General features: G+C 62.4%; 1 protein-coding gene across 2 annotated transcripts; it reads left to right on the forward strand.

Annotated features, from left to right (window-relative positions):
* The first annotated feature begins 3,931 nt into the window (after positions 1–3,931).
* Positions 3,932–24,308, forward strand: ATP13A2 (ATPase cation transporting 13A2). Of its 2 annotated transcripts, XM_027522342.1 has the most exons (30): positions 3,944–4,128; positions 9,857–9,951; positions 10,273–10,455; positions 10,766–10,824; positions 10,980–11,094; positions 11,564–11,640; positions 13,455–13,532; positions 13,711–13,780; positions 14,559–14,693; positions 14,775–14,841; positions 15,009–15,137; positions 15,659–15,814; positions 16,264–16,374; positions 16,453–16,499; positions 16,584–16,772; positions 18,329–18,535; positions 19,003–19,098; positions 19,178–19,334; positions 19,408–19,528; positions 19,634–19,758; positions 20,864–21,024; positions 21,144–21,260; positions 21,356–21,435; positions 21,897–22,049; positions 22,130–22,226; positions 22,958–23,181; positions 23,263–23,414; positions 23,515–23,684; positions 23,767–23,923; positions 23,975–24,308. In XM_027522342.1, exons 1-29 carry the CDS (start codon positions 4,119–4,121, stop codon positions 23,899–23,901), a joined length of 3,516 nt encoding a protein of 1,171 aa, XP_027378143.1. In that variant the 5' UTR covers positions 3,944–4,118; the 3' UTR covers positions 23,902–23,923; positions 23,975–24,308. The 2 variants fall into 2 exon arrangements, with proteins under 2 accessions (XP_027378134.1, XP_027378143.1); XM_027522333.1 differs by having other exon boundaries at positions 3,932–4,128; positions 23,767–24,308.
* Positions 24,309–26,523: the final 2,215 nt, after the last annotated feature.

The following is a 26,523-nucleotide window of genomic DNA, read 5'->3' on the forward strand; positions in this document are numbered from 1 at the left end:
AGTGCATCGTCAGGCCTTCTGCCACTTGGCCTGCTACCCGATTAAATATAGATATATATGCCCCAAAGCAGCATCTCCCCAAATAGCAACACTAGGGGAGTTTTAAGCTAGGGGTGCACGCATATTCGTGAAGGGGCTTGGGCAGGCAACAGAGTCCAAGCTTTAGTTGATTGAAGTCACAAGAGTTGGAAAAGGTCGACATCAGGTTCCAGTTGATCTGGTGGTTGAGCGTTGACACAGAAGTTGACATTTACAACTGATGTGTTATCTTTGCAAGTGTTACTTCTCTTGCCTGATAACAATCCTTTATTCTCGTGTTCCCTTAAGATCACTAGTTACTGAGACCTGGTCTAGGGCAAGCATCATGGGCAGGCTTAGATCACAGAATGGCTTGGACCAAAATGGCTTCTGTTATGTCAAGAAAGCCATGCCTGACGTTCTTTCCCCAGGGCTCCCCTACCCTATTTGGTTACAGAACCAGGTATATTATGTCCTTCCTGTGGGTCCCCGAGGAAGCAGCAGCCGCAGCAGGGAACCTCCTCCCTGGGTCCCGGCCCGCAGACCGCCCGGTGACCACAGGGAGAGCCGCTTCCCCAAAGGTGACCCTGGGCAGATGCAGGGCCTCACATATCCTCTGTGGTTTGGAAGGAAGCCTCCTTTGGCCTCCTCCCGTAAAGACCGTGGACCACCTGGCAGCTGTGGCTCCTTCCCAGATGGCTCAGAGGTTGGAGTCTCTTAAATGCCAAGTGAAAATGAACGAGTTAGTGGCTCAGTCGTGTACGGCTCTTTGTGACTCCGTGGACTGTAGCTTGCCAGGCTCCTCTTTCAAGGAATTCTCCAGACGAGAATACTGGAGCGGGTGGCCATTCCTTTCTTCAGGGGATCTTCCCAACCCAGGGGTCATACCTGGGTCTCCTGCATTGCAGGTGGATTCTTTACCATCTGAGCCACCAGGGAAGCCCCAAAGAGCCATACAAAAAATAAGGGACAAATATTGAGATGCAGTCCCCAAGCCCCTGCTTTTAGGAAGCTTTTAGCCCAGCGCCAGGACCTCATGAAAGCTGGCTCCTGCCACCTCGTTTCAAGAGCTTTCATTTCACAGAGGAGGAGAGAGGCTCAGAGAGGGAAAGTGACTTTTTAAAGATCTCACAGTAGACACAGCTGATGCGCATCCAAACCCAGGTCTCCCCAGGGCCAGGCCCAGCCCCTGGCCACTGTACCACGCAGTCTCCTGGTAGGGACATCTGAAGAAGTCATTTATGCAGGAGTGTTGCAGGAACGGGGACCCCTTCCGGGGCCCGAAACTGGGCTCTTGTCTAACACTAGGAAATGAATCGTCCGAGGAGGCACGTGTGCTGACAAAGCAAGAGACTTTATTGGAAAGCGCACCCGGGTGGAGAGCAGGAGGGTAAGGGAACCCAGGAGAACTGCTCTGCCGCGTGGCTCGCAGTCTCGGGTTTATGGTGATGGGATTAGTTTCCGGGTGGTCTTTGGCCAATCATTCTAATTCAGAGTCTTTCCTGGTGGCGCACGCATCGCTCAGCCAAGATGGATGCTAGCGAGAGGGATTCTGGGAAGTGGACGGACACGCAGTGTCTCCTTTCGACCTTTCCCGAACTCTTCCTGTTGGTGGTGGCTTATTAGTTCCGTATTCCTTATCAGGATCTCCTGTCATAAAACAACTCATGCAAGTGGTTACTATGGTGCCTGGCCAGGGTGGGCCATTTCAATCAGTGTGCTTCCCTTAACAAAATCAGCCGTCCAGCCTGCCACCAAAATCAGGGTTCCCTGGTTAAGTGGTCTGCACTGGCACCGAGCTAAATTCTGAGGGAGGAAATGGGGGCTCAGAGGAGTAAGCTGCCCTCCCTGGGGCGTCAGCAGAAGAAACGGGTCTTCTCACCTGAACCGAGGGAAGCTGGCCCCACGCCCCGGCGTCAGCCTGCTCCCCCAGCCCCAGCTGAGCAAACGGCTCCACTGCCCCACCTGCTCAGAGCAAAACTCAGTGAGGAGAGGCACCTTTGATTCCATTCCTGCACCTCTACCTCCCATTCATCAGCAAGTCCTGCCAACACCCTCCCCTTTGTCAAACGGATGGACCGAGTCCCTGGTTTGTATCAGACACTGTCAAAGCCTTCCCTGCCCTTCCCTGGAGTCTCTCCCCACACTGGTACTCCTCATCACAGCTGTCTCCTTGCAGCCCTCTCCACTTTAGGTTACTCTGGAGTTTTCCTCTGCTTGCCCCCGGCTGCTGCCCCTGTCTGTCCACCCTTCTATTCCCAGCTCCGAGAGCCGCTCCCGGCTTTGCAGAAATGCGTAATGATGTGCTGGGCCCAGTTCCAGTCTCTATGTGATCCTTCCTGGTTTGCCCTGGAGCCCGGGGTCTCTAATCCTTTGGAGATCCTTAGTCCAGAAGCCGCTGACCCCCGGGTCAGGGGACACCATCTGTGCCTGTCACTATGGGACGACGTGCTAACGCCACATACAAGCCCGGGGTCCTGGTGCTTTTCGGGGGCCTCCTGTTCCCACCTGTGCGGGCTTGTCTGCAGTCATGCTGTGAGGCTTCTGAGACCCAGGTTATGCCTCTGCTGTTTCTTTATTTTTAAATTCTTACTTATTTATCTTTGGCTGTGCTGGGTCTCTGTGGCTGCGCCCAGGATTTCTCTGGTTGCAGTGAGCGGGGCGCAGGCCTCTCACTGCAGCGGCTCCTCTTGTTGCAGAGCACGGGCTCTAGGCACACGGGTTTCAGCAGTTGCAACATGTAGACTGAGGGGCTGTGTTGCGTGGGTTTAGTTGCTCCAACACATGTGGGATCTTCCTGGACCAGGATCACACCAGTGTCCCCTGCACTGCAAGGCAGATTCTTAACCGCTGGACAGCCAGGGAAGCCCCACCTCTGCCATTTCTCTGGCATTTTAGAAGCATTCTGTACATCACTGCAGAGCCTGCCCGTGGGCACACACACCTCTGTAGGGGTGTTTCTGAGACGGAGTCTCCGGGCAGGTGTGTCTTCTTCCTTTGACATTTATCCAGTGCTGCCAGGCATTGTCCCAAGGGCTTTACGTGCTTTTCTCTTGTAAGCCTCACAGCAGTGTCAAGCAGGTATTGCTCACGTCGTCATCCTCCTAAAGGTCAATAAATGATGCCCAGGGGGACTTCCGTGGAGGTCCAGCGGTTAAGACTTCACCTTTCAACTTGGAGGGGGGCGGCTGCGGGTGTTTCACCCCTGGTCGGGAAGCTAGGCAACATAAAACAGAAGCAATATTGTAGCAAATTCAATAAAGATTTTTAAAATAGTCCTCAACAAAAAAATAAATAAATAAAATGTAACTATGCTTTTAAAAGAAAAGAAACGAGACCCAGGCTCAGTGGCTTTCCGGGGTCACAGAGCCTAGAAGAGGGGGCGCAGCTTGAACCAGCGTGCCTTGTACCTAATGGGGGGCGGGCCGGGCTGGTCTTACCTGTGTGTCTCCTAAGGGTCAGGCTCCCAGGTGTGAGTGCCTTGTGTCTAAGCATCACCTCTCTGTGTGAATCCGAGCTGTGTCTGGGTCCTGGGAGTCCAGCCTGTGTGTGCGAACCCACGTGTGTGTCTGAGGTGGTTGTGTAACAAGGCGGTGCTGCTACCCCGGGGGCCCTGGTGTAGCTGGGGCACACCCCATACGCGAATCTGGGCGGGAGGGCAGGGCTGCGCACTCGCGCTTGCATCTGAGGACTAGATCTCTGAATGCGCCCGTGTTCATGCGTCTGAGGGTCGTCCTGTCGGGTCTCCGTCTTCCCCTCTCTGTGCGCCTCTGCCCCAGGGCTCCCGCTCCTGTCTCCGGGCGCCCAGGCCCGGCGCGCGGCGGGGCCAGCTCGGACTACAAGTCCCGGCGGCCCGCGGGGCGCGCGGACGCAGAGGGCGGGGCTTGGCCCGACGCAGAGGGCGGGGCTTGGCGGGCGCGGGGTGGGGCTCGGGGGGCGCAGACCCGACTGCGGCACCGTGGCTGCCGCTCCCTCCTCCCGGTCCTGCAGGTGCTGCGGGCGGCCTGGCTCTGCCGCGCCCCGCGCCCCCGGCCTTCCGCCTCGGCCCCTACCGCGGGGCCTCGCGACGCCCGTGCCGGCGATGAGCGCGAGGAGCCGCTATGAGCGCAGGTGAGCGCGCCGCCGGGGCAGACGGGACCCGGGCGCGATCCACTTGCCTTTGAGAGACCCCCACCGCGGGAGCGGCCCCCGGACATCCCCCCGCCCCCGACAACTCCGCGCCGGGCACCCTCCCGACTCCGGATCCCAGAGAGGCCGGGAGCCCGGGGTGGCTCCTTCCTAAAGACCCGGCGGCTTAGCGCCCGGCGCCGCCGTGCAGAGGGTTAACCAGGGCGCGGGCCTCCCGGTGCGGAGACCGGCGTCAGATGGGAGAGGCGTGGAGGTCGCCGCGTCCGGGCCTCCGAGCGGGTGTTCCTTTGGGCTGAATGAATGAATGGAGCTGGAGGAGCCAAGGGTTCCTGAATCTCAGGACTGGAGTGCCCTGGGGTACAAATGTCACTCCAGGCCTCCAGAGGAAGCCTCAGTGCCCTGGTCCAGGGACCACACCGTCCCTGTCACCTGTCTCAAGCCGTGTGTCTGGAGGCCACCTAATTTAAATCCCGTCTGTTGCGAAGGGGACCAGTAGACCTCCGGTGTTTAGAGAGGGCTCATTTCTCAGCCAAGGGCCACCAACAGCCGAGCATCCTCTCTGCAGCTTCAGACCCTTCAGGCCCCTCCCTTCTGTCTCCCACCTCACTTCCCCAAACCCGACTCTAGAATGCAGACCGGCTGAGGGACTGTGGCTCTTGGACTCCAGATCCATAGATCAGGGAGCTCCTGGCAGGTTGTCCCTGACTCAGCCTGGCCCCGGAGAGGAGCTCCTGGGCTGCAGGAGAAGCGCGGCAAGGGAGGAGGCTGCCCTGGGCCTCCGCCGGGTCATCAGCAGGAAACCGGCGCTTCCGCAGGAAACAAGAGGTTCCCAAACGGCTTTGACTCCAGTCCCTCGGCTCTGCGATACTCCTCTGCAGTGCTCTTGGCATTGCCCCGGGGCTGTGGAATCAGACTAGGTTCAAGTCTAGTCTTGACCACTCAGAGCTGTGTGACTTTGGACATGTTAATCAACCTCTCTGAGCCTCATTGAAATGGGGATCCTAATCCTTACTTTCTGAGAGGTGGCTGTGAGGGTGAACGGGAGGAATGTGTTCATTCAGACCCACTCATTTCCAGCTTCTCCCCTTTCAAGCTCTATGAGCCTGGGCAAGGGACCTTGAGGCTGTGTTCCTTAGCTTCCCCAACTGTAAAATGGGATAATAGTCCCTCCATCAGAGGGTTACCTGTGAAGATCGGCTGCTGTTATTGAGAAGAGCAATGCCGTCATTTGTGAAAGTCTTCTCAACTCAAGCAGCTAGCAGTCCTGAAGAGATCAGACACTGCCCTGACCTTCCTGTGCCATCCCTGGGGAGCCTTAGATGCGCGTAGATATAAACAAAGCCTTCTGAGTATTTTGACAGGTGTTCTGCAAAAGCAGGCCCTGAGCTTGACCTTGCTGGGAATCTAGAGTGTTCCATAGATGTCACTTCCTCCTTCAAGCTGCCTTCCTCCTTCCCCAGGTTGACTGGGAGAAGTGATGGGCGTGTGACAGACACAAAGAAGTTTCCAGAGGGAACACTGGTTAGACCCTGGGGGAAGCGAGATGGTGAGGGCAGTTCCAGGTGGGCTCTAGCGGGGCCCGTCAAGAAGAGGCTGGTCCCTCGGCACCTGCCAACTGGCCCAGGGCACAAGAGGGACTCAGTGACCCTTGCCCCGTTGCTTCCCTGCCCTGTTATGTCAGTGAGGCAGCCTTCCCTCACTCATTCGTTCATTCAGTAGGTTCCAGGCGCTGTGAGCAGGAGTGGGTGACGCCTGGGCAGGCCTGACATGCTGCTCTCAGCGGAGGTGGGAAGTGGGCAGAGAGGACTTGCAATAATGCCCTTTCCAGTTGTGAGACAAGTTGGTGGGTACCACGCTGCAGCCTGGTCCCCAGCACGGCCGCTGGCCTGGGGGCGTGGAGGCCAGGGAATGGCTGCTGAGCGCACAGCTGTGGGTTTTCAGATGGGGCGATGGGAGCGTGGAAGGGAGCCCAAGAAATGGGTCAGGGCGGAAGCCACACCTCCTTGGCAGAGGAGCCAGTGACGCCCTCCTGCACAGGCCACGCTTCAGGAACTTGCAGGCCACGCTTCAGGAACTTCAAACATCCCCTGGGCCAGCTGCCTCAGGGTTACGATCCTGGGGAGGGGCAAGCCGGAGAGGCTGAGGCCCTTGTGAAAGAACCAGGACCACGGTTACCGATGGGAACAGCAGCGATGGCAGGCATGGAGCTGCGGTTAAGAGCAGGGACCCTACGATCACACCCCCTGGATCACATCCCACCACACGCTGGCTGTGTGCCTTTGGGCGACTTACTCCACCTCTCCGGGCCTCAGTTTCTTAATCTGTAAAATGGGGATAAAAGCAGTCCCCGCTTGACGCTGGTGAGGAATGAGCGAATCCAAGCGTGTCAAACCCTTGAATGTGCCTGGCCTGTGTCAGCCCCCTTTGTGGTGGTGGTTTGGGGTTTTGTTTTTTTGACCTTGCAGCTTGCAGGGGATCTTAGTTCCCCGACCAGGGATCGAACCAGTGCCCTCTGCAGAGGAAGCACAGAGTTCTAACCCCTGGACAGCAGGGAATTCCCCCGTAAGGTGCTTTTCCCCTTAAAGCCGCGGTCAGCCCTAAAGGGGAGAGACCACCCACTCTGCCCCCTTAGGAGGCAGGTCTCTAGGGCTGGCGGGGGCTCTGGTAGGAAGGCCAGCGGGGACTGTGGTCTACGAAGCGAGAACAGGAAAAGGGCTGGGCCTGTCAGGGGCCCAGGCCGGATGGGTCCTGAGCGCCTGGTGTCCTGCCCCAAGGCGAGCTGCCTGCTCCCCACCTGCAGGCACAGACGCACACAGACCCACAGCAGAGAGGAGGGCCGCACACATGCAGAGAGCAGGGGGCTCAGGCCTTTGTCGTCGCGCTGCCATCAGGACGGGCAGGGAATGACGCCCCGACAAGCCTCCCTCAGAAGCCAGGCTGGGCCGGGGCCAGAAAGCAAAAGGGACCACCCCCAGGGGTCTCTGTGAGCCAGGGGAGGCTGACCAGGCCCAGGTGATTGAGAGCTGCAGGCTTCGTGCGTGTGTGTGTGTGTGTGTGTGTGTGAGAGATGATTGAGAGCTGCAGGCTTCGTGTGTGTGTGTGTGTGTGTGTGTGAGATGATTGAGAGCTGCAGGCTTCGTGTTTCTGCGTGTCTTTGTGTGTGTCTCTGTGTGTCTGTGTATATCTGTGTGTGTGTGTGTGTGAGATGATTGAGAGCTGCAGGCTTCGTGCGTGTGTGTGTGTGTGTGTGTGTGTGTGTGTGTGTGAGATGATTGAGAGCTGCAGGCTTCGTTTTTCTGCGTGTCTTTGTGTGTGTCTCTGTGTGTCTGTGTATATCTGTGTGTGTGTGTGTGTGAGATGATTGAGAGCTGCAGGCTTCGTGCGTGTGCGTGTGTGTGTGTGTGTGTGAGATGATTGAGAGCTGCAGGCTTCGTGTGTGTGTGTGTGTGTGTGTGTGTGTGTGTGAGATGATTGAGAGCTGCAGGCTTTGTGTCTCTGTGTGTCTTTGTGTGTGTGTCTGTGTGTCTCTGTGTGTCTGTGTATATCTGTGTGTGTGTGTGTGTGAGATGATTGAGAGCTGCAGGCTTCGTGCGTGTGTGTGTGTGTGTGTGTGTGTGTGTGTGTGTGAGATGATTGAGAGCTGCAGGCTTTGTGTTTCTGCGTGTCTTTGTGTGTGTGTGTCTCTGTGTGTCTGTGTATATCTGTGTGTGTCTGTGTGTGCGTGTGTGTGTGTGGCTCTCACTCTCACACGCGCACGCGTGCGCGCGCGCGCTCTCTCTCTCTCTCTCTCTCTCTCTCTCTCTCTCTGTATTCCCCAGAGACTAGGCCCTTCCTGGAGCTGGTGGCTGCTCCGTAGCTTTCTGAGCCGCCCAGTGGCCGGGTGGCTTGGCCGTGGTGGAGCCTGGCTGTGTGTGGGTTTTGGGTCGTCTTGCTGAGAGAGGCTTCAGGCGGTCCAGGCGTGTGCCCTGCTCTCCGATGGTGCCCACTGGCCCCCAGAACACAGGATCTGGGCCGTGACTTCAGGGCTGCACCGTTCGCTTGGGGGCCTTTGTGACTCAGCCTCAGTTCCCCCATTCGTACGGACAGGAAAGATAAGAGCTCCTCCTCTTGTTGCTGGGGAATGAAAGGAGCCCATTCCTGTGGCAGGTGTGAGCCACTGTTGTCACCAGGAGGTGCTTAATGGACGTTGGCGGCTCTGGCTCTGATCGTTACCATAGTAATTATGATCACCGTCCGTAGGTGGAGGCGTGGGGGCTGGGACACACAGACAAGCAGACTGGTCTGATCTGATGGGCTTTAAAATCCTACCTAACCTCTCTGAGCCTGACTTTCTTCTGTAAAAAGGGGGTAGTTACTGTGCTCACGTGGCAGGGTCACTGTGTTACCCACATAAGAAGGACCGGGAGCAGAGCCCACACGTTGTGGGTCCTTGGGAAACGCTGACCCTCCTGGCTGCCTCGGGGGTTGGAGCAGCTGCAGGAACCCGAGTGTTTGGGGCCAGAGCCCCTGAGGGACTGGGGGTTGCTACAGGATCAGCTGCCTGGGACACCTTGGGTTTGTTGGGTGGGACCTTTGGCTCAGGCCTCTGCAGGGCTCTGTCTGGGGAGGCGGGGAAGGGAGCCCAGAAACTCAGCAGGTTGCTCCCCACCTACCTGGCTTCCCACCCCCTGCAGCGAGCTCTTCCTGGGAAACTTGCGGCTGCCCAGCACCACAGCCTTCGTGCCCGCAGGTCTGGGAGGGGCTCGGGCATTGTCATGTCTTAACAGCTTCTCCGAGATGTCTGGGGACCGCAGTTGGAAAAACCCTGGGAGAGGCTGGGAGCCGTGAGTCCTACCCGCTCCAGGGCCCCAGATCGCCCCCTGTCTGCCTGCTCTGCTAGGAATGTAGCTCTACAGGAGGGGAAGCAGGAGAAAAAGAATGAGTTCTGCAGTAGAAATGCCCACCGTGCTTCCATGAGCCTCAGTTTACCCATCTTTAAAATGGGCCCCTTCCTCACAGAAGGAAGCTGCCCGCTGTTCCTCTGGGCCCTGGCACGTGGTAGCGTCTCTCCTCCAGCCCTGGGGGCTTGCTCAGCTCATTCCCGCCTCCAGCCCACCCCCAGTGATGGGGTTCTTCCTTCTTCCCCCCTCACTTCACCTCCACAGTGAGGCTGCCCTTACGTTTTATTGGTCCGGATTCTCAGCGTCTCCTCACGGCCAGGCCTGTGCTGGGCAGGAAGGTTAATCAAGGATGAAGAGCCCTGTCCCTGCCCTTGGGGTGGAGACCAGGTGTAAAGTGGGGCACAGAGCTCCCAGGAAGGCAGCAGCTGGGTGTGTGGGTGCTGGCGAAGCCGGGCGGGCCCCGGGCCCCGACTCTGGGCCACAGCCAGTCAGAAATCACCAGGCGCTCAAGGAAACAAGGCGCTGTGAGCGAGAGCCAGCAGGACGTGGGAACAGGGCCAGGAGGACCCAGGAGGACCCAACTTGCCGGGTGCATTAGCTTCAGTCGTGTTTAAGGAAGGAGGCCAAGGGACTCCCCTGGTGGTCCAGTGGCTGAGACCCCTGTGCTCCCAAGGCAGGGGACTCAGGTTCGATCCCTGGTTGGGGAACTAAAATCCCACATGCCACAACTAAGACCCAGCACAGCCAAATAAATAACTAATAAAAAAAAAAAAAAAAAAAAAGGAAGGAGGCCAAGCCCTGACCACGGACGCTTCCCCTTCTGCCCACAGACAGCAGCCCGCTCGTGGGCAGCACGCCCGCCGGCTATGGGACCCTGACGATCGAGACATCTACAGATCCCCTCAGCTCCTCAGTTTCATCCGTGGTACGTGGGGGAGGGGCGGGGTGGGGAGGGTCCCGGGCGCAGTGGTTAAGAACCCGCCTGCCGACGCGGGAGACTCGGGAGGCATGGGTTCGATCTCTGGGTCGGGAAGATCCCCCGGAAAGGAACTGGCAGCCCGTCCCAGTGTTCTTGCCTGGGAAGTCCCACAGACAGAGGAGCCTGGTGGGCTGCAGTCGTGACCTGGGGGTTTCAGAGAGTCGGATGTGACTGAACACGCGTGCATGTGGACAGGGAGGGGCGGGTGAGCTCTGAGTGGGGGTGGACCAGCCCACCCAGCTGCCCTGGCCTTGTCCCGCGGTGTAGAGGCTCAGCGGTTACTGTGGCAGTCCATGGAGAGCCATCGGCTATCACGCCGTGGTCTGGATGCTGGCGGGGCTCCCTTTGCTGCTGTTCCGGTGGAAGCCCCTGTGGGGGGTGCGGCTGCGGCTCCGGCCCTGCACCCTGGCCCACGCGGAAACACTCGTCATCGAAACAAGAGACAGAGAGGTGAGCGGGTGGGGGCGGGGAGAGCCTGGAGTGGGAGCGGTGGCAGTGCATCGGGCTCGGGGGTGCAGGAGGCCTGGGTTCCCGGCCCAGCCTGGCTGCTGACATTCTGTGGGGCCTGACGGGCACGTCTCCTCCCCAGACCTCAGCCTTCCCATCTGAGCAGTGGGCAGACAGGGCGTGGCGGGTGGTTCCCGGGAGGTCCCCTGCATCCTTGATCCCTGCCTCCTCCAGCGGGGACCACCTGGCCATGGGGTGGGGCCGGGGAGGGGAAGGATCGCTTCTAGACCGAGTCCACACCTCCGTGTTCCAGGATAGCTCGTGGCAGCTCTGTACGGTCCAAGTGCAGACGGAGGCCATTGGCGCGGACGGGTGAGGCAGCCGTGTGCCCCTTCCCAGGAGCCCTGCTCCCGCTCTCCTCCCATGAAGACGCCGACCCGGGCCTCCTGTCCCAGGGAGCGCGGTGACTGGGGACAGGCGGGTGCTGGGCCGGCCCGGGGTCCACAGTAACCCCAGCCTCTCCGCAGCCTGCAGCCACCCCCACAGATGCGGGCAGAGGACGGCCGGAGCCGGGCGGCTGTGGGGGCAGAGCCGGAGGATGCCTGGAAGGACACCGCGCAGCTCCACAGGCCCGAAGAGCGGGTACGTGGACGGCTGGGCTCCGGACACGCCCTGCCCGTCCCGGGGCCGTTTCACACCCTCTGCGATTAGAGCTGGCCTCCACTGTGCTCCGGGCACCTCTGGTTCTCCTAGGAGGCCAGGATACTGGCTGATCACCTTTTTTATCTTGAATTAATTAGTTTATTTTTTATTCATTTTTAAAAATTAAGGCTGCGCTCGCCCTTAGTTGCAGCACGCAGGCTCTCTTCGTAGTTGCCTGACCAGGGATGGAATCCCACCTCCTGCGTTGAGGGCGAGGGGTCTCGGCCATTGGAGCCCCAGGGAGCCCCTGGTGGGTCACCTCTTTCATTCCCACCCCTCTCCCGGGGCCCCTGCCTGCCGCCTGCCCCCCAGGCACACGCCTCAGCCCGGGCCCCTGTCCGTCGCCCCCACGCGCACACCCTCCTGGGGCCGCCCCCAACGCGCACACCCCTCTCTGTGCCCCCTCCAGCGGAGGCTGCGCTACTATGTCTTCCGGGGCCAGCGCTACGTCTGGATGGAGACCCAGCAGGCCTTCCGCCAAGTCAGGTGGGCACCGCGGCGGCGCTGGGCTGGGCAGAGGGTGTGGCGGGGGGCAGCCCAGGGTGGACTCCGCTCTCAGCTCCGGGCCTCGGCCCCCTGTGACCCCGGGAAGGTCACGGGGCTTGTTAGGGCCTCATGGTTTCTGTTTGTAAATAAGTCGCCAAGGGGATCCTGGCCTCGAGTTCCAGAGTTTTTCTGAGGTTGTTTATTTAGGGCTGTGCTGCATCTTCGCCGCTGGGGGCGCTGTTTCTAGTTGGCGCGCACGGGCTCCTTAGGGCGGAGCCTTCTCTTATTGGCGAGCAGGGGCCTGGTTGCCCTGGGGCACGTGGGGTCTTCCCTGACCAGGGCTCGAACCTGTGCCCTCTGCGTCGACAGGAGGGCTCTCAACCGCTGGGTCACCAAGGAAGCCCCATCCTAGCGCTGTTTGGAATGTAAAGCACACGCTTGAGTGCAAGGCTTGGCCCAGCACCCGGCGGTGGTGGCAGCGCCGCTGTGAGCAGACTGCCCGCCCTGGACGCGGACCTCCTGGCACAGAGCGGGGTCTTTGTAGCTGCTCTGCCACCTATTAAGGGCTTGAGAAACATGACCTCTAACTAAACTTTATGTCTTAGTTTGAGCCCGGAGAAGCAGACCCCAAGACAGGATTCAGGTGCAGGGAAGCTGGAAGGTGACGCCAGGAGACACCGGGGTCGAGGCAGGGAGAAGGCAGCGGAGGGGCTCATCGTGGGCGCCCGGGGTGCAGGCCTTGGGGGCCCCTTTGAGCCAGTGACACACACAATCCCGGGGGTGCCCTCACCCAAGGAGCAAACCAGGGGGCCATACCGGTACTCTCTTGGCTGTTACTGGTCGCGGAGTCCGCTAACTCGGGCACGATTCCGGCCTTCCTGGGTCCTGGGCAGGGCGTGCTCACACAGCCAGGAGGAGCCCTAAAGCCACGACAGGTGGTTGGTAAAAGGCAGCGCCGCCCAGAGGTGAGCGCCCAGCGGGCGTGTGGATGCCCCAGGAGCCTCCGCTGCGAGAGGAGAATAGGAGTCACTGCAGTGTTCGTGGCTCAGTCTGTGCTAGGAGCCATCCAAACGCTGTGCAGAGCTTACCCCATTGACCCCACCCGCAGCCCTGGGAGGTGGTGCTGTCTCCAGCTCCATCCTGCATCTGAACATCTGAGGCCAGAGAGGCTAAGTGACCTATCTAAGGCGGCATCTTTTTTTAATGTAGTTGCTTTAACAAAACTTATGCCAACTTTATCTATATACATATGTATTTCAAAATCAGAGCGGCAGGCACACAACCTGTTAACGCGGGACTGGTAACGATGCTTAAAACGTCTTGTAGCGTGTTGTTTTCCACTCATTCTGGCATTGATGTCAGTAAATAAGCGCGGCACTAAACGTCACTGAACAATAGCAGCTGTTGTCCCTGCTAAGTATTCTCGTCACCTCTCATTGTTTTTCTTGGGTGACAGGGTTTGAGGCCCGATCAGAGGAACAAAAGGGGAAAGTTAGGGCTTCCGTAGTGGCTCAGACAGTAAAGAATCTGACTGCAATGCAAGACACCTGGGTTCGATCCCTGGATCGGGAAGATCCTCTGGAGGAGGGCATGGCAACCCACTCCAGTATTCTTGGACAGAGGAGCCTGGCAGACTGCCGTCCATGAGGTGGCAGAGTCGGACACGACTGAGCGACTGACACGTTCACTTCTTTCAGGCCCAGAGTTAGTGGGGGACGCGCTTTCTCCTGGGGGCTGGGGTGGCAGAGGTGGGCCGGGAGCGGGGACAGAACTCAGCCCCCACCGCCCGCTCCAGCCCCCCTCCGCTCCCACAGCCTGCTGGACCGCAGCCGCACCTGTGATGACCTCCGCCGTGCCAGCGCTGGCCTCGGCCTGCAGGACCACACTGTGAGGTAGGGGCTGCCTGAGGGCCGGGCCTCTGTCTTGCGCCCCAGGGTGTAGCCTGCTGCCAGTCTCCTGCCTTCCCTGGCCTCGGTCTCCCCGGCTGTGAAGTGGGGTGCTCCATCCCTGCTGGAGGGTCCAGCTGCCACTGCCCACCCCGCACCTGACGGCTCTGTCACTCTCTTACAGGAAGGCCGTCTACGGCCCCAACGTGATCAGCGTCCCGGTCAAGTCCTATCCCCAACTGCTGGTGGACGAGGTAGGGCTGTCCCGGCCTCGCCCCAGCTCTGGCCCTGTGTGACCTGGCCTGGGAACCTGCCCTCTCCGGGCCCCTTAGCAGAAGCAGGCCCTGCCTGTCGCCCTCTTCTCCGCAGTGGAGATGACTCAGATCCCGCCCTGGTCGGCTCAGCGAGAGGGATCAGAAGTTCTGGTCTGGGCTGGGCTGAGGCCGAGATACCCCACACGGCCGGGGCTCCCGCTTCACCGAGAGCTGGGCTCCAGCGCCTGGGTCCTTGTGTGCGTTGCCCGCCTTCCTGCTCCAGCAGCCTCGCGGCAGGGACGCGCTTCACATGCGAGGAGCCGGAGCTTCAAAGGGGGGAAGACACGGCCAGGGTCACATGGGGACAAAGGGAAGCCAGTGCCGGACACACTGAGAGTATGAGCTGACACAGCCCTTGAGCTGGGGCGGAAGCCGGAGAGACAGAGGGGAGGCCCGGAGCGCGGCCTGGTGCGGGCCATCAGCCGCACGGGGCGTGGGGCGTCAGGCAGAGACCCCGTGGCACGGTGGAGCTGGCGGCGGCAGCCTGCGGGGCTGCCCTCACCCTCATGTGACAGGCGGACGCTGTGCGTGGGGGGAGCCTGGCCTGCAGACCTGTTTTCCCCTTAGAGCAGAGAGCGGGGCCAAGGGACTCGGGGTGGGACCGACCAGGAGACGGGCCTGGCTTCCGTCCTTGGAGCCGTCGGCCCTCCGCTCCGGGGCTGGTCCCCCCCGGGGGCCCTGGGCCCTGGGCCCTGACGCTGCCTTCCCGCCCCCCCAGGCACTGAACCCCTACTATGGGTTCCAGGCCTTCAGCATCGTGCTGTGGCTGGCCGACCACTACTACTGGTACGCCCTGTGCATCCTGCTCGTCTCTGCAGTCTCCATCTGCCTGTCTGTCTACAGGACCAGAAAGGTGGGTGGGCGGGGCGGCGGGGACGGGGCGGGCGTCCCGGGACCTCCACCCACCCGTGCCCTGCTGTCCGCCTGCCCACAGCAAAGCCAGACCCTGAGGGACATGGTCCAGCTGTCTGTACGGGTGTGCGTCTGCAGGCCCGAGGGAGGTAAGAAGTGCGGGAGGAGGGCGGCCTGGAGAGGGGAGGAGGGCGGCCTGGAGAGGGGAGGAGGCTGGGGGAAGGGAGAGGCTGAGGTGGGGAGGAGCCGGCGGAGGGGAGGAGCCGGTGACCCCCGGCCCCGCCCTGGCCCCTGCTGACCCCCAGCTTGCCCGCAGAGGAGTGGGTGGACTCCAGCGAGCTGGTGCCCGGAGACTGCCTGGTGCTGCCCCAGGAGGGCGGCCTGATGCCCTGTGATGCGGCCCTGGTGGCCGGCGAGTGCGTGGTCAACGAGAGCTCCCTGACAGGTTAGCCCCTGCCCCTGGCGCTGCGCCCCCCCACCCGCTGCCAAGCTCCTCTGCCTTTCAGAACGGTCCTAGCTGGAGCTTTCTTTCCCCTTTGCTCTCAGGTAACCGTCCTGACCTCACCTCTTCCCGCCCCACAGACCCCAGGGGAGGCCGTGTTGCTCTTCACCAGCAGCCGGCTTGGGGCTGGAGTCAATCTCTTTGGTGGTTTGAGTTATAAAAGTAACACAGCTGGTTACAAGTAATCCCAGTGGACAGACAGCAGTGCCTTACCCCGACCCTGACCCCCCAACTTTTCCCGGCTCCCTGGAGAGACGGTTCCTGGACTGAGACCGCCTCACTGTGCCTGGGTCTTCTGCGCGCTCTGGGCCTCAGTGTATCTCTCTGTAAAATGGGGGCAGTGACTCCTTCACACGCAGTTAGAAGAGCTGAATGAGGCCCAGGACTTCCGTACCAGTTCTCTGCTTAGGGCTCGGTCTGGTCGGTGGGGGGGCTGCCTGGGCCTCACACCACGTACCCCCCAGGGGAGAGCATCCCAGTGCTGAAGACGGCCCTGCCCGAGGGCCCGGCGCCCTACCTCCCGGAGACCCACCGGCGGCACACGCTTTTCTGCGGGACCCTCGTCTTGCAGGCCCGGGCCTTTGTGGGGCCCCACGTCCTGGCGGTGGTGACACAGACAGGTGTGAGATGGAGAGCCAAACAGGGATGCCAGGGTCAGCAGCCGGAGGAGGACACAGAGGCGGGCGGGCCGGCTGGGCGCAGCGGGATGCCAGGGTCAGCAGCCGGAGGAGGACATAGAGGCGGGCGGGCCGGCTGGGCGCAGCGGGCGGGACCTTGGCGAGAAGGAAGGAGCCCCCTGAGGGAGGGCAGCCCTGTGCTCCCCAGGAGGCCCCTGCCGCGTGGGAAGGGGACCAGTGTCACCAGATTGGACTTCTTTTCAGCCAAAGCTGCAATCTAGATTTGAAGTAAACCACCCAGCTTGTAGCTGGTGTTACTTACTGATTCTGTGTTGAGTAAACCTGTCGGGCAGGAGCTGTGGGTCCCCAGCTGGGCGATCGCTGACCCCGGAGCTGTGGGTGGTGTGGGGGCAGGCCGCGTGACCCCTCCTGACCCCTGCTTCCCTTCCCAGGGTTCTGCACGGCCAAGGGGGGCCTGGTGAGCTCCATCCTGCACCCCCGGCCACTCAGCTTCAAGTTCTACAAGCACAGCATGAAGTTCGTGGCCGCCCTCTCTGTCGTGGGTGAGTGGCCCCTGCACCCTGCCCTTCGGGGGCACTGAGCCCCGGCCCAGCCCCGCTGAGCCTCTCCTGTCTCCCCAGCTCTGCTCGGCACCGTCTATAGCATCATTATCCTCCTCCACAACCAGGTAAGCCTGGGGGCTGGGGGGGGTTCTGGGGGGGCCCAGGGCCCACGCCGGCTGGCCCTTGGCCCTGACAGCGCCTCCTGCCAGGTGCCCCTGGGCGAGATTGTGATCCGGGCGCTGGACGTGGTGACGGTGGCCGTGCCGCCCGCCCTGCCGGCCGCCATGACCATGTGCGCGCTCTACGCCCAGAGCCGGCTGGAGAGCCAGGGCATCTTCTGCGTCCACCCAGCGCGCATCAACCTGGCAGGCAAGCTCCGGCTGGTGTGTTTCGACAAGGTAGGGGCTGCGGGGACGCCGACATCACAGCCAGGCCCCCCCGCACACACCCACACACCCCTCACCCTGCAGTGCTGACCGAGCGCCTGCTGTCCCCACTGCCAGCCCGTGGGCCCTTCTCTGAGCACCGGCAACCGCCTTGTGTCCTGGGATGGAGACACTCAGAGGTGCCCTCCACCTGTGTCGTGCTCACGGTCTGAAATGCAAAATGTCCGATATCACCTAATTTGTTTGAAGACCACTGAGGGCCTGCTGGGTACCAGTGTGCATGCTAGGTCGCTTCAGTCGTGTCCGACTCTGTGCGACCCCACGGACCGTAGCCTGCCAGGCTCCTCTGTCCGTGGGATTTTCCAGGCAAGAATACTGGAGTGGGTTACCATGCCCTCCTCCAAAGGATCTTCCCGACCCAGGGATTGAACCTGTGTCTCTTCTGGCTCCTGCACTGGCAGGTGGGTTCTTTACCACTAGCGCCACCTGGGAAGCCCCTGGGTACCACAGGGGATCCGGCAGTCAGCCCCTCAGAGATGTGCCCAGCACCAGGATGAGCGAACCAAGGACCTTGGAGAGCTGCAGCTGGCGATGGGCTCTAGGAGGGAAGGGATGGGGTACGTGGGAGGAGGCAGCGGGGGGACGCCCTTAGAGAGAGAGGGCAGTCAAGGCTCCTTGAGTCCCACATGATCTTTGAGGGGTGGCCCCCACCGCAGTGAGAGTGGGGCTGGCCCAGCGGAGGGGATAAGCCGTGTGGCTCCTGGCTCCTTGGAGGAACAGACTGTGGGAAACAGTGAAGAGACGAGACCCGCAGAGCCCTGACTGATCAAAGGCTGGCGGGCCCTGGTGAGCAGGCTGGACATTATCTGCGCAGTTGTTTTTTTGGCTGCGATGAGTCCTTGTGGCTGCGTGCTCTCTCTTGTTGCAGCGAGTGGGCTGCTCTCTCACTGCGGTGCCCAGGCTTCGTCGTGGGGCATTTCCTGCCGCATCGCACGCTCCTGGGCACACTGGCTTCAGTACTTATGCCACACGAGCTTAGCGGCCCACATCATGTAGGACCTTCCCGAGCCTGGGATCCTCGCGCTGGCAGGCGGGTTCTTATCGCTGCAACCCCCAGGGAAGCCCCGGGTGTTATTTAAACTGAAAGAGTGGAGCGTGGTCAGATCGCAGAGCTCCCAGGCCCGTGAAAGGGCCAGTGTGGAACTGAGCCGCTGAAACACGGTGCGGAAAATGCGGGAATCCTTTCACCCCATTCATCCATTCATTCATTCCTTCATCTCCCTGGGAGCCCGGCACAGCCAGGCCCTCTTGGTGCCACAGTGGACAAGTGGCGGGGTAGTATCCCTGGAGGGAATGATGCCAGACAGAGAAGCCCCAGGGCTTGGTGGGGCATCCTGGCTGAGGGGCCTGCTTGATCAAAGGTCTGGAAGCACAGAGACCTCTTCTGGCTCCAGCCCTGCCTCCTGGGGCTCCCAGGGGCCCCCCTCACTGGGGACACGGGCGCCCACCGCCACAGGACCAAGCTCACCTAGGACTTGCCACTGACCCGCCCTCTTGCCCCCTTGCAGACGGGTACCCTCACTGAGGACGGCTTAGACGTGATGGGGGTGGTGCCCCTGAAGGGGCAGGAGTTCCTGCCGCTGGTCTCGGAGCCCCGCCGCCTGCCCATGGGGCCCCTGCTCCGGGCACTGGCCACCTGCCACACCCTCAGCCGGCTGCAGGACACCCCAGTGGGCGACCCCATGGACCTCAAGATGGTGGAGTCGACTGGCTGGGTGAGGAGCCCAAGCAGGTTGTCCCCCTGCCTTTGGGCACCCGGGCCAGAGGGTGAGCCCACCTCGGCTGAGCCCCCTGATCTCCATTTTTGGGACTCCCAGGGCGTCTCTCTCTTACCCACCACCAAGAACAGCAGTGGCCACGGCCCGTGCCAACCCCATGCCAGCGCTCTGCTGCAGGGGCCTCATCTCGTAGTGGGGGCCTAAAAGCTGCCTCACCGGGAGGAAGCGGGGAGATCTGGAGTACCGTGTCCGAGGTCACCAGCCGGCTTGTCAGGGGCAAAGCCGGGGTTTGAACTCGGGTCCTCCCCACTCCAGAGCCCACGTTTGTGACGTCTGTTCCGTCCGGCCTCCCATCAAGGAAGTCCTCCATGCTTCTAACTCGAGTCTCTCCTACTGTCTCTTTCCCGGGGCCAAGGGTTGGCTGCCCCGCCCCTTGATCCCCGCATCCTCTGCCTGCCTCCCAGGTCCTGGAGGAGGGGCCAGTTACAGACTCGACATTTGGGACCCAGGTTTTGGCAGTGATGAAACCCCCGCTCCAGGAGCCCCACCTGCAGGGCATGGTGAGTCGCGGGGGCGCCCGCGGGGCGTGGGGTGTCGGGAGCCCACCGGTCAGCCCTCAGCTGCCCTCCGGTCCCGCAGGAGCCCCCGGCGCCCGTCAGCATCCTCGGCCGCTTCCCCTTCCTGTCGGCGCTGCAGCGCATGAGCGTGGTGGTGGCCTGGCCAGGCGCCGCCCAGCCCGAGGCCTGCGTCAAGGGCTCTCCCGAGCTGGTGGCCAGCCTCTGCGACCCCGCGACAGGTGAAGGGGCCCCCGGGTTCCGGTCGGAGGGCGCCCCCCGGCCCCGCCCCCTGACCCACCCCTCCCCCGGCAGTGCCCGTGGACTTCGCCCTGAGGCTGCAGAGCTACACGGCCGCGGGTTACCGCGTGGTGGCCCTTGCCGGCAAGCCGCTGCCCGTCACGGCCAGCCTGGAAGCCGCTCAGCAACTGCCCAGGTGGGGACCGAGCGCCCGCCTCGCGCTCGCAGAGCCAGGCCCGGTGCCCTGCGGGGGCTGGGGAGGCGCGTGGCCCACGGCCTCTGACCCGGGCCTGCCCCCCAGGGACGCTGTGGAGCAGGAGCTGAGTCTCCTGGGGCTGCTGGTCATGAGGAACCTACTGAAGCCTCAGACGCCGGGCGTCATCCAGGCTCTGCGCAAGACCCACATCCGCACCGTCATGGTGACAGGTAGGTACTGCCGGCGGGGTGGCCCTGAGAGGGCAGGGTGCCCGGCATCCGCTCTGGGGCGTCTCTGCTGGGCTCCTGCTCCCGGTCTGGTCCTCTTCAGACATTTCAAGTATCGTCAACTCTAAGCAGTAGTTGTCACCCCAGCTGACAGAGGAGGGAGGTGAGGCTGGGCAGGAGTGACAGCCTGGGGCCCACCGGCTGGGTGAGCACCCCTGAGGGCGGAGGGGCAGGTCAGCCCCGAAGGCCTGTTTCACGGAGGAAGGAAGAAAGACTCCAGCCAGGGTGACACGGAAGGACGCAGTGGGTTTGTGTCCTCCCCTGGTCCTCCCAGCCCTACACACACACACACACGTATACACACCCACAAACATACACACACACACATGTGTACAGACATACACACAGAGACAGAAACAGATACACAGACACACATGTACACACACGTGTACACACACACATGTACACACAGAGACACACATGTACACACAGAGACACACACACACTCTCTTCCCAGCAGAGCCCCAGCATCACACGGTGCATGTGGGACTGACCCCGGGCCCCGCCTCTCCTCAGCCCACTTCTACACGTGAGCTGGCTCCCTTCCTGGCTGCGCGTTGTTTCCAGGTCTCGGGTTCAGGCTGTCGCTGGCTGCAGCGAGCAGGGCTGCTCTCTCTGCAGTGCGCGGGCTCCCGTGGCTTCTCTGAAGAGCACACGCTCTGGGTGCCCGAGCTTCAGTGGTGGCAGCGCTGGGCTCAGTGGTCGCAGCTGGCAGGCCCCAGAGCGCGGGCTTCTGTGGCCGTGGCTCGTGGGCTTAGTTGCCCCATGGCGTGTGCGACCTTCCCGGACAAAGGATCAAACCCGTGACCCTGCGTTGGGAGGCAGGTTCTTATCCACTGGACCACTGGGGAAGCCCTCTCCTAGGACCTTTGACACAGTCGTATAGATGAGGAGACCCAGGTTCAGAGACCTTGGTGCCCTGCCTGAGCTCGCTCAGCCGATCGTAGTGGACGGAGTCCGTCCAGCCTCAGTTTTCCCAGCTGTACACGTTAGGGTTAGGATGGCCCCCCAACGGCGGCCGGACCCTGACCCTGCCCCGCACCCCCAGGGGACAACCTGCAGACGGCGGTCACCGTGGCCCAGGGCTGCGGCATGGTGGGCCCCCGGGAGCGCCTGGTTATCGTCCACGCCGTGCCCCCAGAGCAGGGCCAGCGTGCCTCCCTTCAGCTCCAGCCAGTGGAGTCCTTCGCAGCCACGAACGGGGCCCAGGTGAGGCTGACCCCGAGTTCCAGCCACAGCCCCCCACGCCGCCACCCCCATGTCACCTGCCCCAGCCCTAGCTCTCAAGGGGAGCAGGGGGCGCTGAGCTGACCTTCCCGGGCCCCCAGGGTCCTGACCTGGCTGCCAGCTGCACCATGGAGCCAGACCCCCGGTCCAGCCACCTGGCCCTCAGCGGGTCCAGCTTCAGTGTCCTTGTGAAGCACTTCCCCAAGCTGCTGCCCAAGGTAGGCCCCCGGGGTCCCCCGGTCACCCCACCCCCGCCGTGCTCCGCTGCCTCCTCGGGGCCGCCTCAGCCCCTCCCTCCTCCCCGTGCCCCCAGGTGTTGGTCCAGGGCACCATCTTTGCCCGCATGGCGCCTGAGCAGAAGACAGAGCTGGTGTGTGAGCTGCAGAAGCTCCAGTGAGTGCCTGCGGGTAGGCCGAAGGGGGCGGCTGGCCCACGTGTCCCTGCTCCCACCCTGGGCGTTAGGGAGCCCTCAGCTTGGAGAACTCCGCGGGCACCCCTGGGTCTGTCCTGCTAACAGGCACCCCAGCCCTTGGTATCTGCAGAGGAGTGATTCTGAGAGTCCCTGCAGATACCGAAAGCCACAGGTGCTCAAGACCCGTATGTAAAGTGGCCAAGTGCTGTCCGCCCTCTGCGTGCGTGGATTCAGGCCCCACGGCCGTAACCGCACCTGTTCACTGAGCACACAGCGCGCCGTTTCCCGAGCATTTCCCAGGCACCCTGCGAGCAGGGGGTGCAGCCAGCCCCCTCTCTGCCTGCAAACTCCCGGGGTGGGGGGTGGTGTCCCAGCCACAGAGGCCCCTGTGGGCCCAGAGCCGGCGGGTGAGTCGGGCTGCCCACCCTCCCGTCCCCACCAGGTACTGTGTGGGCATGTGTGGGGACGGCGCCAATGACTGCGGGGCCCTGAAGGCGGCGGATGTGGGCATCTCACTCTCCCAGGCCGAGGCCTCAGTGGTCTCCCCCTTCACCTCCAGCGTGGCCAGCATCGAGTGTGTGCCCATGGTCATCAGGTAAGGCAGGCCGAGCGCCGGCGGGGGCTGGGAGGGGCTGGGCGGGGCCTGGACCCCGCACACCCATGCTCGCTCCCCAGGGAAGGCCGTTGTTCCCTGGACACGTCGTTCAGCGTCTTCAAGTACATGGCCCTGTACAGCCTGACCCAGTTCATCTCTGTGCTGATCCTCTACACGGTGAGCGTCTCCTGGGCCCTCAGCCGAGGGGCGAGGAGTCAGCAGGTTCTGGTAGTCGGCATGGCTGCAGATCCTGCTCCAGCCGCGTGGCGTGGGCACTGTGGGTCTCAGCAGCGAGGATTGTCTGAGATGGTGAAAGCGCTGAGCCCCTGGTGCACAGTAGGTCCTCAGAAACCAGAGTAGCTGTCCTGGGCTCGTGTTTTCCCCCCATCCCCTGGGAGACCGAGACAGAGCTCAGGCTGGGGTGAAGGAGGCGGTGGCCTCTCTCCCACGGAGCAACCTTTCCCCACGTGCCCTGACCCAGACCTCAGTTGTGCCCCCTGCATCCTGCCAGCGGGCATCACCCCCTCTCTGCTGGGAGCACACGCTGAACACCCCCTGGAAGCAGGTGACGCCGCGGGCGGCGGAGGCCTTGCGCTGGCTTCTGCCCTGTGTCCACCCGCAGCCTGGGGAGGGCGGAGGGCAGGAGCTGTGAGTCCTCTAGGACCGCCTTCAGGCTAGGCGCTCCCATCAGAATGAGGCCACCCAGGTCAGCGGGCATGCCTTCCCCAGACCCGTGAGGGGCTGCAGAGAGGCAGGGCAGTGTCCGCTCCATCAGACCAGCAGTTCCCAGAGCCGCGAGGGGCTGCGGAGAGGCGGGGCACCAGGACACCTCCCGCAGCAGGGCTTTTCAGGGCAGGGCGGGTCCTCCTGGCAGACTGGAAGCTGTCCTGCCCCCTCTCCGCCGGCAGGTCAACACCAACCTGGGCGACCTGCAGTTCCTGGCTGTGGACCTGGTCATCACCGCCACGGTGGCTGTGCTCATGAGCCGCACGGGGCCGGCACGGGTGCTGGGGCGGGCGCGGCCGCCCGGGTCCCTGCTGAGCGGGCCGGTGCTCGGCAGCCTGCTGCTGCAGGTGGCCCTGGTGGCCGGCGTGCAGCTGGGGGGCTACTTCATGATGGTGGCCCAGCCCTGGTGAGTAGCGGGAGCCGGTCCGCATCCCCCCATGTCCCGTCCCCTCCCCTGGTTCCCTGACCCTGGGCCCTGTGCCCCCAGGTTCGTGCCTCTGAACAGGACCGTGCCCGCACCGGACAACCTGCCCAACTACGAGAACACGGTGGTCTTCTCCCTGTCCAGCTTCCAGTACCTCATCCTGGCGGCCGCTGTGTCCAAGGGAGCGCCCTTCCGCCGGCCTCTGTACAGCAATGGTGATGCGCTGGGGGGATGCGCTGGGCGGGACGCGCAGGACGGCCGGCTGGGGGCTGGTGCCCTCAGGGCCCCTTTACCTGACGGGCTCCCCCCCACCAGTGCCCTTCCTGGTGGCCCTGGTGCTCTTGGGCTCCGTTCTGGTGGGCCTCGTCCTGGCCCCCGGGCCCCTGCAGGGGCCACTGACGCTGAAGAGCATCACCAGCACCCCGTTCAAGCTGCTGCTGCTGGGCTTGGTTGCCTTCAACGTCGTGGCGGCCTTCATGCTGGAGGTGGGGCCCGGCCCGGGCTGGGGTTGGGGGGGCTCTGGGGGGCCTCGGCCTCAGCTGCTCCCGCATCGCCCTGTCCCTGCAGAGCCTGCTGGACCAGTACCTCCCGGGTTGCCTGCGGCAGCTCCGGCCCAAACGGGCCTCCAAGAAGCGCTTCAAGCAGCTGGAACGGGAGCTGGCGGAGCAGCCGTGGCCGCCGCCCCCCGGGCCCGTGAGGTAGCGCCCCCTGCCGGGCCCGTGAAGTAGCGCCGCCAGCCGGGCCGTGAGGCAGCACCCCCTGCCGGGCCCGTGAGATAGCGCGAGATAGCGCCCCCTGGCCGCCACGTGAGGTAGCGCCGCCAGCCGGGCCGTGAGGTGCCGGCCCTGTGAGGCAGCGCCCCCTGCTGGCTCCATCAGGTAGCGCCGCCCGCCGGCCCGCGCCCTGCACACTGGACCTGCTGCCTCTGAGCCTCCGCTGGACCCCAGACCCCCTCCGCCACTCCCCCCGAGGCCGCACCTTCCCGCCTCCCCCCAGGGAGACGCTAGCCATCCACATCCCCCACTCCGGACATTCCATGTAGACGACAGCCACCGCCCCAGGCAGAGCTGCTGTCAATGTAGCAAATAAAGTCCTCCAGTTGTCCCGGCCGTGCCTGTCTCCTGCCTGACACCACAGACCTGGGTCCCCCCGCGTGTGTGCTCCTGGCATCCCCTGAATTTTTCAGATCACGGTGGACCGTGCCCCCTTCTGAGCTTCCGGGTCCTCTGACAGTCTGACAGTAATATTTCTAGGTCACGCGCGTGCCCAGTGCTCATTTAACCCTTACGGCTGGGGAGCACCGTTCCCCCCCTTCCTTCGGGTTTTAGTTTTGGTCATGCCACGCAGTTTGCAGGATTTTAGCTTCCCAAACAGGGATCAAACCCCGCGCCCACAGCAGTGAAAATACCAAGTCTTAATCGCTGGACCATCAGGGAACTCCCGGTCCCCCTTTTACAGACACGGAACCTGAGGCTTAAAGGCCGTGCAGCAGGGAGAGCCGGGACCAGGTCGCTTTGACCCCAGAGTTCACGCTGTTAACCTTCCTACTCTCCTGTGGAGGCAAGAGAGAACAGGGTGTCTCAGACGAGTGCCAGCACCTACGAGGCGTTAACTGGGGCAGCTCCCTGCTTTCCCAGCCGCAGCATCCTGGGCTGTGTTTGTGGTCCGGTCCCTCCCTCAGATGGACTCAGGCTCAGCTAGAACCACGTGCACCGTCCCCCAGGAGAGGGTGGGTGCTCCTGACGTCATCCCAGCGGCAGGCGAGGTGGGGCGCCCTGGCCAAGCCCCGCCCTAGAGATGTGGCCGGTCATCTGTGCTGGGCGGGGGCGACAGGAAAGAAAAGCCCCTCCCCAGCCTTATTACTGGAAGCCATTGTGCACCGCCCCCCCCACCCGCAGCTTGCCCTCGTGGGAGTTTAGTGAATGTTAACTCAAACCGAGAACCAGGGCACGGGGTGTGGAGAGACAACATGTGCCACCAGGGGCACCCACAGACCCTCCACTGGGCGCTGAGTCTCAGTGGCGGTTCAAGTGGCAGATGCTGCTCGGGGGCCAGAGGACACCGCCAGGCCTGGGTGTGAGTCCCTTCTGCCCCTAACTGGTTACTCCTGTGCCGGACAGTCACGTGTCAGGCACAGCGCCACAGTGGCGAACAAAAGACATGAGCTCTGCCTGGGTGCAGTTTATAAGACATGGCGTGAGAGGCGGGCAGGGAAGGGGCAGCTGTCCAAGGAAACGGGGACGAGAGTGCCCTGCCTGCTACCCCGCCCCGAGTGAGCTGCCAGCTGTGTTCGTGTCCTTAAGACAGAGGAGTGTGCAAGCAGTGGAGGGCCTGGGAGTCAAGATCTAGAGGCAGTAGCCTGGGGCTCAGTGTCCCCCTTTGTCAAGCCTGGTGGTGATTTAGTCACTATGTTGTGTCCGACTCTCGGGACCCCATGGACTGTAGCCCGCCAGGCTCCTCTGTCCATGGGATTCTCCAGGCAAGAACACTGCAGTGGGTTGCCACTTCCTTCTCCAGGGGATCTTCCCCACCCAAGGATTGAACCCGGGCCTCCTGCACTGCAGCAGGATTCTTCACCCGCTGAGCCACCAGCCAGAGGGTTCCTTCTACCCTAGTGGGATTGCACCTGGCAGCAGGGAGGGGCTTAGGGAGGGCAGGGAGGGGCTTAGGGAGGGCAGGGAGGGCTGCGCTGGCCGCTGGGCCAGGGACAAAAGTCCCCACTGCTCTGCCATCAGCGGGTGGGGGCACATAGTTATTCATCCATCATTCATTTGACAAACCAGCATCTTGGAACTAATAACCCCTGCAACGGGTTCACTCCCTGCCTGATAGGACTCAGAGTCTAAAGGACAAGCAGCCTAAGGAAAGGAAAGGCGGCCTGAGGACGTCTCGGTCCCCCTCCCAGCCAGGCCTAGACCCCTGTGACCAGGCAGGAGACCTCAACCCCCACACCTGGCTCGTCTCCCAGGAGAATCCACTGTGCATTCGTTTATTCATTCCACAGATGTTTACTGAACAGCTGCTCTGAGCCTGGCGCCGTGCCGAGTGAGCAAAACGGAGGATGAGCTGAAGCCGAGCTTGTCCCGGTCTCCATGCAGTGGACAGGCTCGGGGGGAGAGAGGCCACTGGGGCCACGGCTGGGAACAGGGAGAGGGGTGCCTCCGCTGAGGAAGTGGGGCTTTGACCTGTCATCTGAAGGGGGAGGGACTCATCGGTGTTGCAGGAGGGAGACACAGCTTGGGCAAAGGCCCTGTGGCAGGTAGAGGAAGGGGTTTGATGAGAAACAGCTAAAAAGCCATTGAGGCTATTGGGAGACCAGGCAGA

Source organism: Bos indicus x Bos taurus, chromosome 2 (assembly GCF_003369695.1).
Source record: "Bos indicus x Bos taurus breed Angus x Brahman F1 hybrid chromosome 2, Bos_hybrid_MaternalHap_v2.0, whole genome shotgun sequence".
Lineage (NCBI taxonomy): Eukaryota > Metazoa > Chordata > Mammalia > Artiodactyla > Bovidae > Bos > Bos indicus x Bos taurus.

What these genes read in the sequence shown, in the direction of transcription:
- ATP13A2 (XM_027522333.1), top strand. An exon ending in CCTCTGCGACCCCGCGACAG is followed by an intron (nt 19,335 to 19,407) that starts GTGAAGGGGCCC and finishes CTCCCCCGGCAG; the next exon opens with TGCCCGTGGACTTCGCCCTG. An exon ending in TGGCGGCCTTCATGCTGGAG is followed by an intron (nt 23,685 to 23,766) that starts GTGGGGCCCGGC and finishes CTGTCCCTGCAG; the next exon opens with AGCCTGCTGGACCAGTACCT.